This window comes from Rhamphochromis sp. 'chilingali' (genome assembly GCF_963969265.1).
Source record: "Rhamphochromis sp. 'chilingali' genome assembly, chromosome: 7".
NCBI classification, from domain to species: Eukaryota; Metazoa; Chordata; class Actinopteri; order Cichliformes; family Cichlidae; genus Rhamphochromis; species Rhamphochromis sp. 'chilingali'.
Genome location: NC_137934.1, coordinates 2,661,860 through 2,675,969, shown reverse-complemented (window position 1 = coordinate 2,675,969; position 14,110 = coordinate 2,661,860). Strand labels below are relative to the sequence as shown.

The 14,110-nt window shown below is 42.9% G+C and overlaps 1 protein-coding gene across 7 annotated transcripts in view; it reads right to left on the bottom strand.

The window, feature by feature from the left end:
* Positions 1–5,592: 5,592 nt before the first annotated feature.
* The window catches only part of pde4ba (phosphodiesterase 4B, cAMP-specific a), a 177,357-nt gene continuing 168,839 nt past the window's right edge, over positions 5,593–14,110 (bottom strand). For all 7 annotated transcript variants that reach the window (XM_080887380.1, XM_080887379.1, XM_080887381.1 and 4 more), the window contains 7 exons: positions 11,119–11,402; positions 10,871–11,035; positions 10,072–10,171; positions 9,820–9,974; positions 9,586–9,708; positions 9,276–9,458; positions 5,593–9,185 (listed from right to left, as the gene is read on the bottom strand). In XM_080887380.1, the coding sequence (XP_080743506.1) occupies positions 8,784–9,185; positions 9,276–9,458; positions 9,586–9,708; positions 9,820–9,974; positions 10,072–10,171; positions 10,871–11,035; positions 11,119–11,402 (1,412 nt within the window). In that variant the 3' untranslated portion in view covers positions 5,593–8,783. The remainder of the gene's footprint in view (positions 9,186–9,275; positions 9,459–9,585; positions 9,709–9,819; positions 9,975–10,071; positions 10,172–10,870; positions 11,036–11,118; positions 11,403–14,110) is intronic.

The following is a 14,110-nucleotide window of genomic DNA, read 5'->3' as shown; positions in this document are numbered from 1 at the left end:
GAAGATATTTAACCCTGTGTGGTCACCACAACTGTGTCCTGTTACACAGCCAGCCCTAAAAAAGCCTGGGTACTGAACGTATCCTGTATGTGTGATCTCCCACTTGAATCTCTCAGAATCCTAAACTTAGACACTCCATACCAAGCAGAGAAAATAATCTGTGCAAGGTGTTAATTCCTTATTTACATAAATAAAACTTTGATCGCCAGAGAACTTAAATGTTATCTGCAGGCTCATGCTCGCATGCAGTCTGCATTCTCTCACACAGATGGTGGTTATATGTTTAGCTGTCATCAAGAAAGCTGCAGAGAACGGTCAACATCTAGGAAGTTTGTGAAGTTTCCAGAAATGAAATGCACTTTTTTTAAAACTGCAGATTTTCAAATACTTTGCTTTCCTGTCAAATGAAAACAGAAACCTCCCTTTTTAAGGTGAAGATGTCTTTTAGGATCCAGTGAAGACCGAAGCGCAGTCGGGAAAGTTTGGAAAAGTGAATATTGAGCATTAGCACTCAAATCAGCTCTCTGCTGTCACTTCATAATCTTGCCCAAAGACACTTTGGTCTTGCAGAGTGGAGGATTGAAGCATCAACCTTTAAAAACGCCCGTCTTCCTTCAGCTGTCCGTGTGTTTGTGTGCACGAGGCTGAAGTTAAAAGAGTTCTGAGCATTATAAAAATCAGCCAGGTTTCCAGACATCGTTTGAGCCTAGACCCGGACTTTACGGAAAATTCAGTGAAGATTTCCACTCATCCATTTTTCATCCTCACAGCCCATCGTTCAGTTATTGTGCAAATGTACTGTTTATAAGGTTGATGGCAGTCAGCTGAGACTAAAGAAGAAACGTTTCTCCCGCTGAAAACGTTACGTCCAGATGAACAGAATCAACCTTTTGGGATTCATCTTTACAGTTACCTGCTTGTGCACCTGCTGTGTATATAAACCGCCCTGTGGAAGCCCCCTTCCTCTGTGGATTTCCTCCAGTACATCCAAACACCCATTCATCTTGATTTTTGTTTTGAGCAGTGAAGAGGAAGTCCAAAGGAAGCGGAGCACAGGACAGGTGGTGAGCAGAGATTGTTTGTTTTCTCCAGTTGTGAAACTGTGATTGTTGTCTGTGCAAAATGTAAATACATGTGAGGATTTTCTTTACATATCAAACCCATATGTTTACATATGTACTCTTTTAAAGCAGAGCTTTTCACTGTTCCTCCAGCTGAGGTCATGCATATTAAAAGTTTCTCTTACTGGCAGCATCTATACGCTGAAAGCTGATTATTGCACTGATTTAAAAATGTAACAATAATTCATCGACACTTTTTTTGTTGTTGGTTTTTGGATATATTTTTATGTCCTTTAAAGCACGCCAACATGCTCCCCCTGCTCTTTCCTCCTCCTTCCTTTTCTCTATTCTGTCTCATTCATCCACATCTAGGATACGCTTGGGATTTTCCCAGCCTCCAGCCAATTCCCTATTATTTCCTATAAGCCTACAATTTCCTTTTCTGGCCTGAAAACATCCCTCATCTTTTTCTTTGTGCCACACAGGGGAGAAGTTAAGTGGTGTCATTTACCTCAACTGGTGGGAAATGCGTTGCTCTGTTTTTAGCTTCGTTAGATGACTCTCCCATCCCCGTGGAACTACATGCCTTCGAAATGGAGTGCCAGTCATATGCACGTAAGCGGTTCCATCAAATCAAATCCCTTCCTTTTACTGGGTTATGTCTGAAGCAAGAGATTTCCAGAGGGAAATTGGAGAGGAGGAAGGGGAGTTGGAGGGGATATAGAGCTACTGACAGATATAGAGTATAAAATTTAAACTTAATTTAACAATAAGCACTTACAGATGGAAATGAGAGGATCGGAGAGGGAATAAAAGAGACTAAGGTGATATAACTCACTCATAATTGTCCTTTAAAGCAAGGTTATAGTGGGTGCAAACGCAGACAGCCTCAGAGCTCTTGTTGTCACTGGGATGTTGCATATGAAGGGTCATACATGAGAATTACTCAAGCCTCTTACCCATGTCATGCTTCAAGTCTTTAGGTAAGAAGAATTTCTCCTCACTCAGAAGCCTCCGTGTGGCCACATGCCGCAGATCAGTTGCTGCCTCCAGCTCTGTCTTTCTTTCAGAAAATATAACATTTGTTTCTATTTATTCGCCAATGACACTCAGATCTATGTTCAACTGAAGAGAAGCTCTTCTTCTCCACTAGAACCCTTCCCCTGGATGGCCTCTAACTTCCTTAACTTTAATGAGAACAAATGTTTGGACGATCCCAGCACGTCTCATTTTAACCTGCACAGTCTTCAGCCTCTTATTAAGTCACACGCCAAAAATTTGGGGGTTATATTTGACAGCAATATCACCTTTCAAAAACAGATTACAGAGTATCTTTTAAAAACTTTGAACAGGCGATCCTTGTTGGACTATTCTAACTCTTGGAGTTAGTCGGACCTGCCTTGCAGGACTGCAGTTGGTCCAAAGGCTGCAGCTCGTCTTCTGACACGAACTAAAAGACGTGAACATATTTCTCCGGTGCTTGGCTCTCTTTGCTGGCTCCCTGTTCACTTCAGAATTGATTTAAAAATGTTATTGTTGACTTACAAAGCCCTGAATGGACAGGCTCCCGGGTATTTGTCGGACCTATTGCAGCCTTATGCGCCCTCTAGATCTCTTAGATCAAATGATCTTTTAGCCGTACCAAGCTCGAGGCTGGTTCACAGAGGCGATCGAGGGTTTGGGATCGTAACGATAAAAAACACTGTAAACCATAAATTTCACACCCGAGCCTCAACTCTCGCGGCCCGGTACCAAACGACTCATGGACCGGTACTGGCCCGGGGGTTGGGGACCGCTGTGCTACATAAATAAAAAACGATAAACTTTCTATAAAATGAAATTCCATCACTGTGTTTGGTGGTTTGAGCAGCAACTCTGCAGTCATTTGCAAAAAAGGAGGCAGCTTCATGCTGCAACACCTGCGTCCACTTTGCAAAACTGCCCTTATTATGTTTTTAAAGACGGAAGTTGTGGTAAATAGACAAAAAAGTCAATTACTAATGGCACAGTGTTATGTACTGTGGGATGCTCCCAAAGGGTTCTGGAGCCTGTAAACCCTCCAGTTAAAATAATAGGCCAATAGAGCATTCCTGGAAATATTGCTTAATCAAGCATATTTGCCTCCTCTTCCCGGCTACATACAAAGTCTCACATGTTATACAAAGCGGCTTAATAATGTAGCAATAAAACAGCTTAACTGTCTGCATCCTTTCCAGTAAATATCAGTAGGGAGTCACTGCAGGAGGTGCTGCAATAAACCAAGAACCAAATTGAGTAGAGATGGAGCTTGCAAGCATTCAGAGAGCGTGCACCACCACTCGGGTCCTCGTTTAAAGAGAAGGTTTTTGTCTTTTTTCAGCCTTAATTTGGAATAGCGCTGATGAATCTGATATGGAAATATTATCTCAGAAGAGTTTGCGTGCACTTTTTAAAATCTAGTTATGTTGATCACAGGTATTTACATATGGAGCCTGAAGTTAGGCCTCACCTAACACCTGCTGCTCAACACTCACAGCTTGGCCCAGAGAGATGGCTAAATAAAGATAACGAGTCGAGACTTTCTAGTTTTGAAATACTTTGCATTTATTTTGCATAGCAATGCAGGTCAATGCAGCTACCTTTAAAATCATTTATTGCAATAAAAACTGCATCGAGACCAGAACACTTCAGTCTTTTGCAGTCAGCTGAAACTTTGCAATACTGCAGCTGTTATTTGACATCTAAAATAAAACTTCAGCTACTGCAGAAATTGATTCTGTTTGACATTTGTACCATCTGTTTTTAATAATCACTTCACATCTCTCCCGTGTGTGTTGGAAAGCACCCTTGCGCACGTCTGAAAGGTGTTCGTTTGTGTGTAACATTTTAACTGGGGCACAAAACGGGCAGCGTATTTACGTGTGCGTTTCTGTTCATATGCGAAGGCCTTATGTCGCATGAGGACAGCCCTGTCAGATTGCGTGTAGGCTGCGGCGCTGAGTCTGTGTCACACTGTGTCCCATCTCAGCACATTAGAGCCAAACCTTTGTGATGATGCAGCGTACACGGGGACATCAAAGAGAATGAGGAGGAACATAGTACAGATACGAGGACCAATTTTAATTCCACGTCACTTTCCTGACCTGAGAATTATTTCTATATTTAATGGTTTATTTCTGTCTGGACGGGCCAGAGTCCCAGATTATTTATTTATTTAGGCACTCGGTTGTGGTCAACTAATTAAGGAAAATTACATGTCTGGATTTTTTTTAAATTTCTTGATAGGTTTCCATATTTTTATTGCATATTAGAAGGCTTTAAGAGAAACATTTATGTAGTAGTGCTGAGTGTTACAATACTCTGCTCTTATTCTCTGGTTTCATGTTGTAAATTGAGTTTTGAGTCTGCTGGACTAAATAAGGAAATGTCCTCTCTGGCTCTATTTTTTGTTTCTCTTGTGTGACTTCAAGTCAAAGGTCAAAATTGATTATGGCAACATCCCTTAACCTGCCTCTGACCCCACATCGGCCTCTAACTCTAGGCAGCAAGAATTTGAAGGTGCGTAAATCCACAGCAAGCAGCTGCATCTCATTCCATTTAATGAAGCGCTGATGACATCACGTGACACAAACATGTGACAAACTGCTGAAATGAATTAACTTTGGAAGTTCAGCAGTGTCGCCACTCCACACTTGGCAATCAGAAAAAGGGAACACGGAAAAGAATCATGCCAACATCATGTGTTTGAAATATAGAGTTACAACCAAGTGTTGAAGTCTGTTAATTGGGGGCAGACACCAGTACACAGGAGCACTCTTTTAATTCACCCCTTTGTCTTTATGTCTCTTGTTGGACTTGAATAGCTGCTCAGGCTCATCAAACATAAGTTAGCCTCACACGAGCTGTTGGACTCAATGCAGAGTCACTGACGTCACACCAACTGACGATTATATCATATCCTAGATAGATTCAGATTTTGGATGTTAACAGAGTTACGCACATTCACTGGAAACAGTCTCATTGGCAGCAGTAGTTGTTTTTTTAACCATCTGCTGTCTGATTATCATAAAATTTTTGTAGGAAATCTTCACAGTTGTGTTCCAGTTAGAATGATTGTTTCTTTGCTCCTTGATTGCCAAGACTTCCAGATCACCTATTCTGACTACCTGGCATCAGAAAGTTGTCACTGATGTTGACTTTGATTTTTTTTTTTTTAGGCAAGTGAGACATTGAGAACAGGACACTATTGTGTAAATTCATACCTTGTTAGTCAGCTTGAATGTCAGGAGCAGCGCAGGCCTCCAGGTGCCACTAGCAGGGATTTTAGGCCATTCTTAGTACACTTTCATACACAGGCTATTTTTACAGAACAGGACCCAGGTGCTCTGTAAATACAGTCTTCTATTGTGAGGCAGACTAATGAAACATGACAAACACGTGAAAACCCACCAGAAGCATGACTGTGACCCAATTTGTTGCTCACACCCATGGTGAAAATAACAAGGCCACAAAGGGAGAAGAACGGCAGACACAGTAGGAATATATTCATGCTTTGCTTTTAATCACTTCATAGAAAAAGTATTTCAGATTTATTTTTGAACACAATATACAATATAATACCATACATTGTGTGAAACATTTAATAACCCACCTGCAACAACTGGCAGACTTGAACATATTATTGACAATAAAAGAAACAAACCCATCTCTCATGCAGATAGTGCTAAATCTGGCGAACCATTTGGACACAACTAGGACCAAAAAAAGAAGAAGCTTGAACATAGTTAATGTTGATACTGACAATTTGAATTTCAAAACTGCTAACAAGTTTGGTCAGAAACACTTTAGCACAATCAGTTACATAAGATCATTTTTGTTGGTAATCCAGAATGTTTCATGTTAGTGCGGGGCGTGTTGTAGCATGCTAACAATACCGTCCCCATGAGATCTACTTTTACATGAAGTGCATTAAGTGTAAAAGGAGACAATCGCTTTGTGTTTGTCAGTCGAACCTGTATCTGGCCTCGTATATCAGCAATCTTCATTCAAACGCCAGATGGAGAAGCTTAGGTTGTAACGAGCCACTGAGGGGAGCTAAGCTAATATGCTAAGCTATTAGCATACTTTAAAACCGAGCACCGACTAAGCTAAGATGTTCCTAACTCCTACATCCAAGCCTACGCAGTTTAACGTGTCCTCTATGTTGCCTCTGGGTTACCAAATTGCTGATGTCAGATGAAAACCTTGTAGTGAAATGCGGTTGGTCAAAAATGTGTTTAATGTGTTGTATTTTCTTGGATTCAGACTATTTCAGCAGAACTCTGATATTTGGAAAACAGATTTAGATGAAATTCAAGACAGAAAAACAAAGTGACAACATTTTTGGTTTAATATTCATGCATAATATTAATAATTTCCATGTTCTTGTCTGTGACATGATATTTAAATGTATCTAAACTTGTATGTGAAAATTAAAAAAAAGAAGCTGTTTCGTAGATACAAGGTTTCCATCTAACAACAACAATATGTCTCTTTAGCTGCTGCTCTGTTGGGCACTCAAAACATTGTGCGAATATATACTTAGATATATTTATATATATTTATATATATAAAAACAATATATGATACATATATAAAAAGGCTCTAATTAAGAGTCTTCTACACATTAGACACCACCACTTCCAGGTAATGCAAGTGCATATAAATTAAAATAGATTTTACACTGAACCAGTATTTCTTATTTACAGGCTTAAAGTATAGAATAAATACACTGTTATAAACAGCAAAAGGACCAACTTGAGCTTCTAGCGACAAACAGTAGAGACAAAGGTTTGGAGTGATGGGGGTAAGGCCTTATGAGGCTAAGACCTCATCCAGACACATACATACATCAACGCTTGTGCATACATATGAAACTTACTCACATACTCCATACACAAAACTAAGCATGCTTATGTGAAATCAGCTGAAGTACCTTTGAGTATCAGTAAACTAATTAAAAAAAAGAGAAAAAGACGTGATTACAGAAGCCACGAGAGCCAAAGTCTAATGGCCTGCAAACCATTTCAAACCATCAGACATTTTTGGGGGTTGTTTTAAACTAGAGCGCCTAATTATTCCTATTATTATTTTTTTTTAATTTCTTTTTCCTGTGGAAACAGGCATAGCCTTACATGCTGAATCCAGCAGTTCCAGCTGTGCCAAATCCTCATAACCTGACTGTCCTGGAAACCTGATACAGCAGAGAGGGAGGGACAATATTCAACTGACGTCAATGAGCAGGAGCAGAACATCAGGGATTTTTTAGCGTGAGGAAGAAATAGCTGGCCTGATTGTTTTGAGGTCGTGTCCGCGGAGCCTAGAGGGGTTTGTAAACCATGTGAATACTGACGCTGATGAGGGTCGAAGAGTGCCTTTCAGACAGGCAGCTGCAAGAGCGCCTTTAATCATCTGGTCTGGGCCTGATTGCAAAGAGGCCGGGGTGGGGGGGGGGTGTTACATCAGACGGGTCTGTGGTCAGAACCCATTTCAACTAACAGGATTATTACCACTGTAGCATACCTGTGGGCTAAAAATAGACTCATCGCTGTTGCGCATTTTATCCTGAGCAGATTTCTTTTCATCGCAGATCTTAGCAGCTTGACGTAAGGGCCTGTTTGCTCGGGTTTCTGCGCATTTTATCTGGCAATGAGGGCTTGAACGTGGGTAACACCTGTTTCACAGCAACATAACTGCAAAAATGAACAGACAAAAGTGTCTAGCTCAAACAGTTTACACTGAAAGATCAGCAGGAATCATGTAGGAATTTAGCATTTTGCATGAAAAGTCGAGTGTTGGTTTGAAACAGCAGGAAGTGCAATGGTCTGCAGGCCATTAAAAACTAAAAGAAAAGCTGTTTAACAAGAACGAGAGGTGTTGTATTTGTGTGCAACTGTGACATTCATTGACTGACATGTGATACAGAAAGCAAGAAGCTAAACGTGCGGCGTGAACCATGGATTTGAATTCCACGTGTAAAGAAGGAACTTGTGCTGAAATGTTTTCTCGTTTAGATGAATTTGTCCAAAAGTTGTTTGTCGACATTTGTTTGGATATCTCTATTGCCCAATACATGGAAGACTTTTTTCAATATACAAAAAAAAATTTGCTCTATTCAGTTAAGAAAAACAAAACAAACAAACAAACAAAAAAACATTTCACAGACATACTAGAGTGTTCAATAAATAAAAAACTATTATAAAGACAATAGTAAAAAAGGCACACAAGTCCTTTGACAAATGGTACAGGAAAAAAGTAAACACTTCCTCTTGCTATACAAATGTGTCTCCATCAGTAGATCTCACTCTATGCTACTTCTAGATCATATCGTGTATCGGTAAAAAAAGTCTCAAGGTACAAAACTTCTCTCAGTAGTGTCAATGTCCATTTAATGCCAGTCCAGAAAAGAAAAGTAACCATTTTCCAAACTGGCTGAAATCCTTCAAGTTCCACCATCAGTCTTGCTTTCCCATCAAGACTCAATTGTTCGCGTGAATTATTTCCTGAGAACTCTGAAGCCGCTTCGCTGAAACCGTCCGTCCGTGCCTGGCTTCAAACACCCAAGTGCAACATGCCACTGCGCGGGGCAAAACTAAGCCCTTGCCTCTGTGGGCTTTTTAAAAAGGACAGCAAGAGGATTTCCCCTCTTTTTCCAAAAAAAACACCCGCCTTTCAAATCACCGAGTGAACCTGATGCTGGAAGCCCTATGTGTCTGTGGGCGAAGCCTCGTGCGTCACGATCTCTATAGCTGTCGTGGGCTCGATCATGCCTTCCTCGTCATTCTCCTCCTCCTCCTCCTCCTCCTCATCCAGCTCTTCCTCCTCTTCGTCTTCCTCCGCGTCGCCGTCTTTTTCCATTCCGTCCAAGTCCTCCTCCTCTAAGGTCAGCTCAAATTGAAATTTCTCCCCGCCCCCCGGCCCTCCGGTGCCTCCGCTGTGTCCGTGTGTGCTCTGGTCGTAGAAGGGCGGAGAGGGACTTTGGGGAATCATGCTCTGGTACCAGTTCCTGTTGTCCTCCAGCGTGTCCAGAATGTCCTGAGCATCGGGGTGGACCAGGTCGGCCCAGGTCTCCCACAGAGGGTGTACGATGTAGTCTATGAAGCCCACCTGAAAGAAACAAACGAGTGTTAGGAGTCAGTGTCTTTTAAAGCTTTCCTGGGAATTCTCTCCATCATAGCTAATACAGTTTCTGCATACCTGGCTCTTTTCCACTGAGGCTGTGTGTTTATCGCACATCGGACTGATCTCCATGCCCCGCTCCCTCTCTCTGTCTCCTTGGTGAAAGAACTCCTCCATTATCCGATCAGTCCACTGACGATACAACTCCAGGGACTTAGTGGGGTTACTCAAGTCGGCACAGTGCACCATGTTACGCAGCACCTGGAAGTCATACAGAGTTGAAGACTGTGTCACTACACAGACTACAAAAAAGAGATGGATGACGTGACTGAGCCCCTCGTGCACAAACTTGTGCCATTATTACTGCTCAGGCAGACGTCACACATACCTGTATCCTGTCGGTGTAATTGTCTAGCAGCAGCACTCCGGAGCTCGTCACCTTTTTCGTTTCTACCATAGTCTTCAGATCGGCCAGCAGACTCATGTGTTTGGACATGTCAGTGGCCAAAACCTGAACAAAAGAAGAAAAAACACTTGATCAGCATCTGGCTTTGGAAAGTTTCTGTTTTTTTTAGTTTTACTATGAAATAATTGTAAAGAAACAAGAATCTGGAATTCCTACCATGTCGATAACCATCTTGCGCAGGGACTGACGCTGCTTCTTTGTGAGGTTCTGGAAGATATCACAGTTGTCTTCCTGTAGCAGCTTGAATCCCACAGCCAGATGATGGTTCTCCAGCACAGACTCGTCGTTGTACATTAGAGCCAGCTCAGAGTCTGCGTAGTGGTTAAAAACCGATGGTTAAACATGCTCCGATGGCTTTGTTTCGTCTCATATGAGTGGACACTTTTTGTTTAAGCGTTTCAGACTTACTGGTATTGATTAAAAACTGGTTGGATACTCCGGGATGATCAACGTCATGGATAGCCGCAGCAAAGATGGCTGCCAGGATCTCGAGATCTGTGAAGACCGCCTGTAAAAGTAATCAGAAAGGAACAGTGTTAAACAATGTCCTGAGATTGAAGCTGAAAGCAAAGAGCAGATAATCTTTGACACTGACAGCTGAGTGGCAATGTGGGAGAAATCCAGTTGTTTCTGTCACACTCTGCCTTCAAAGAAAAACGGCACACTGCCAAGGTCACACGAGGACGGAGAATTAGTATTTCCTCAACAAGCTAGCTAATAGGCTGTCTGCCTTTTTTGTGAAGATACATTGTGACAGTATAATACGCCGCCAGCTGGCTGCTATGACGACAGATGGGGAGAGCCTAGAAGTGTAAATCAGGATCTTCAGATTGGGTCATGTTGACATGGCTGCATCTCACCAGCTACTCGAGCTTGAATAGAGCTTTTAGAAAGTGTTCACCGGAAAATCTGAACAAATAAGGTGTGTGAGAGGGGGGATTCTCTCAGAAGAGGAGAAGGGAAAATATAGATGATTCATCGGAAGGACGTGGAGCTCTTTAGCCATCCAGGAAAGTGACACACGAGGTGATGTAAGAGCTCACCCTCCTAATTTAGTTTTCCCTTATTTCAGCAGATTCTGGCTCCTGATTCAAAAACGGACGAACTCAACCAAAGTGGAGAGCTACTGTAAGGCCAGCTAATGATTGGCATTACCAAACCTCGAGTTCAAGTCGGACTTTAAGACATCGCTTTCAGAAAGACTTACATCCAGGGCTGGAGTTGAGAGGAGGATGTGTGTGGACTGTGCTACGTCAGCAGCGTGCAGGCTGTTGTGGTAGGCCACATCTGAATGGTAGTGATCTTCTAATGTCATCATGTAGGCCACAAATGTATCTGCCGGGATCTTAAATGTCTTTAGAAGGTCTCGCTCCTAGGAGAAGGATACAGGGATAAACATGAGGAAGGAAACCCAGGTAACGTTTAAGTAGTAGGAAGTAGTAGAGGAGTCCTTACCTGGAAGATGGCGTACATGATGCAGGTGAGAGGTCGGTTGTTGGAGAACTCTGAAACCGAGAAGATGTTCAGGCCCCATTTGTTGAGGTCCTCCAGCTCCTTGGACAGCAGCTCCTCCTTATCAGTCTTGACCCCGAAGCGTGCGATGCTGCTGCTCGAGAGCGAGGGCCCGTGGGAGACCTTCTTGACCCCGCTAATCTGTGTCATCAGCTGCTGCTTCTGCTGCTTCTTCTTCTCCCGTGTCTTGGATGTTGGCGATGGGATCTCCACCTCATTTTGTTTGTCTACGTGAGTGGGGATTAAAAAAAAAGATGGATTTTGGTCAAGTAGAAGGTAAGAGGCTTATTCAGCAGTTCAGTGAAGATGTCTTGTATGATGGTTGGGATGTGAGAACCCAGGTGTGCTATATAGACGCACCTGTGGCAGGTTAATTCCTCGGGGGGTTTATTGATTCGCTCACTCATTCATTCATCTGTCCCTCCAGTCGTTTGCTTATTTATGCTCGCTGTCATCCATGTCTCTCTCTCAGAGCTCCCACTGCTCATTCATCCACATCCCTCAACCCCCCTTGCAGCGCCTCCGCCCCCCCATCCCAGCCTCACAGCAGGTGGCTCACATCTCATCTCCCGCTCTGTGACTCTCGGAGGTCAGCCCGTTGACACACTCAAAGCTGAGGCTTCGCCACGGGCAAAACTGTTGGAGTTTTTTTGCAGCTCTATCAGATTCAATAGTTGATGACATCAGCGAGCCTGTGCGGCTAAATAAAACGAATCGGAAGGCAAAAAAATTAAAATAAACACTGACATCACGCCAGTCTCTGTGCTAAAAATAAACATGATAGAAGTGATTTTTTCCTGTAATGAGCTTACACCGCCGTGTTTACTGCAGTCGCAGAGGAACCGAATAAGACCCTGCAGGGACCGGCTATTCTGCACGCGTGCGCGCCGCGCGCTCGTCTATCAAGCCTCGACTCGGCTCATTGCTGGCCTATCAGCCTTCCCCTGCGGAGGGTTATTCAATTACCAGGCGTAATTCAAATAATCACTTTCACTCTCATGCTCTCCCTCACATTTCTCTGCCTTCTTCTCCCCGCGCCTCGATCGCTCTTCAGTTCTCGCCTGGTAATTGAGAACGGGCAATTAAGCACACTCAGACATGTGCTGCGTGGAAACAAAAGGAGGAGCAATGTATTGCTCTCTAATTTATTACAAGTCATTGTCACCACTGCTGTGCAGTGTTTGCGTGTTGCCTGTATATAACATATATGTGTGTCTGTTAGCTGAAATATGGATAAACTGAGCTCACTCTTTTCTCTCAACTTAGCTGGTACGAAACATGCAAACAAATCAGCAGATGAAATAAATATCCCAATCGGCTATTTTGTCTCTTGTTTTTCTTCCGCTCTCACTTTCCAATCCTCTGTCACCTCCCACGTTCACTTAGATTTCCTCCTCCACAAGCTCTTCCCTGAGAGATTCGGTGGGGAAGATGGAAGAGGAGCCTGGGAGACGACTATTTTCCCAAAGTTGGGTGTGCTGGCTGATCCAAAGGGAGTTATGACAGATTTATGATGCAAGGACAGCTGGGAAAAGGTCCCAAAAAATAAATTAAAGGCACACGTGAGCTGCTGTGTCGAAAGCAATCGTAATTGGAAATCCTTGATTAAAATAGTCCCCGCTAAAAGTCTGAGATGTTTATTTATCTGGGGGATGAATCGTGCTCCACGAGCACCGTTTTACCAAGCATGAGGTCGTCTGTCACAAAACGATGGGACTTGTGATGGATCTACCAGGCCTATGGCATCAAAATTTAATTTCCCTGAGACTGAATGATGCTCTTTTTTTTTTAGTAACAAAAATAGGATAAAGCAGAAATAAGTGCATTACTGATGCGATGTTAATCTTAGTGGATGGAAGGATTAAAACAGTCCTTTTGGTGAGCTATGGACCGTGCCAGGTCTGCTGTGCTGACTCCTTTTCTTCTGATTAATATTTTCTCTTTCCTCCTTTGCTTCTTCAGCCCCCTTCAGCAGGGTAATCCTCATTTCCTTATCGAAGTCGTTGGTGAGTGGATTCTCGGATTGGCAGAGAGAGAGAGGGACAACAAGGTGTCCCTGCTGACAAAGATGCATTAAGATGGGGATGAGTCACCCAATCTGCCGAGCTCATCTCCCTGCCAGCAAAGGGGGTTCCTCTATACCTCCATTTTTTTCCCTTCAGTGCAGTGAGGTCTCTCCCTCCCTCGCTCGTTTGCTTCTTCTCAAAGCCCGTCTCGCTCTAAACGGGGGCGAGGGATCCACTGACAGCGCTATACCAGCGGGGGACGGCAAACGATCGGAAACAGAGTGTCTGAATAATCTCGGCTACCTTTATGAGCATTATCTCTGAAATATATCAGCCTATTTCTTTCTCCCTCTGTATATCTGGGATGAGATCATTTACTTCTACTTTATTTCTCTGGCTTTGTGCATCCTGCATCGAGCACTCTTCCGTAGACTTATCAGGTTTCCTGAAAATCAACTTTGAATCTGTTTTGTTTCATCGGTTGTTGATTGATGTTTCTAGAGCCGTTTGTTGCATTACGGTTTCTTTTTGTGCTTTGGTGCCAAGAACAAAACCAGAAAGGTTTTAAAGCTGAATATTCATAATTAGATGTCCGCATCTATTCTCAGACGTGCAGCCCACGCCGACAGCATCCAGTTCCAGTTCAGACTCCGAAGCCTTCTTTACAGTCGATACCCTTTTTTATTCTCGTAATATTTTGAGAAATTAAATATTAATACTTTTTTCAGTTCTGTTTCAACGGTCAGATGTCATAAACGTCGACACAAAGCTTAATGGCGCAGTTTTTTTATGGTACGCCCCCACAGGAAACCAGCCAGAGCAACTTGCACAGCTCGACATCATGCAAAAGACCGAACCTCCACAAAGAAAGAAAAGAAATTGAGCTCTGTGAGCTGTAATGTTGCATATCTGACCAAACACACAAGTCA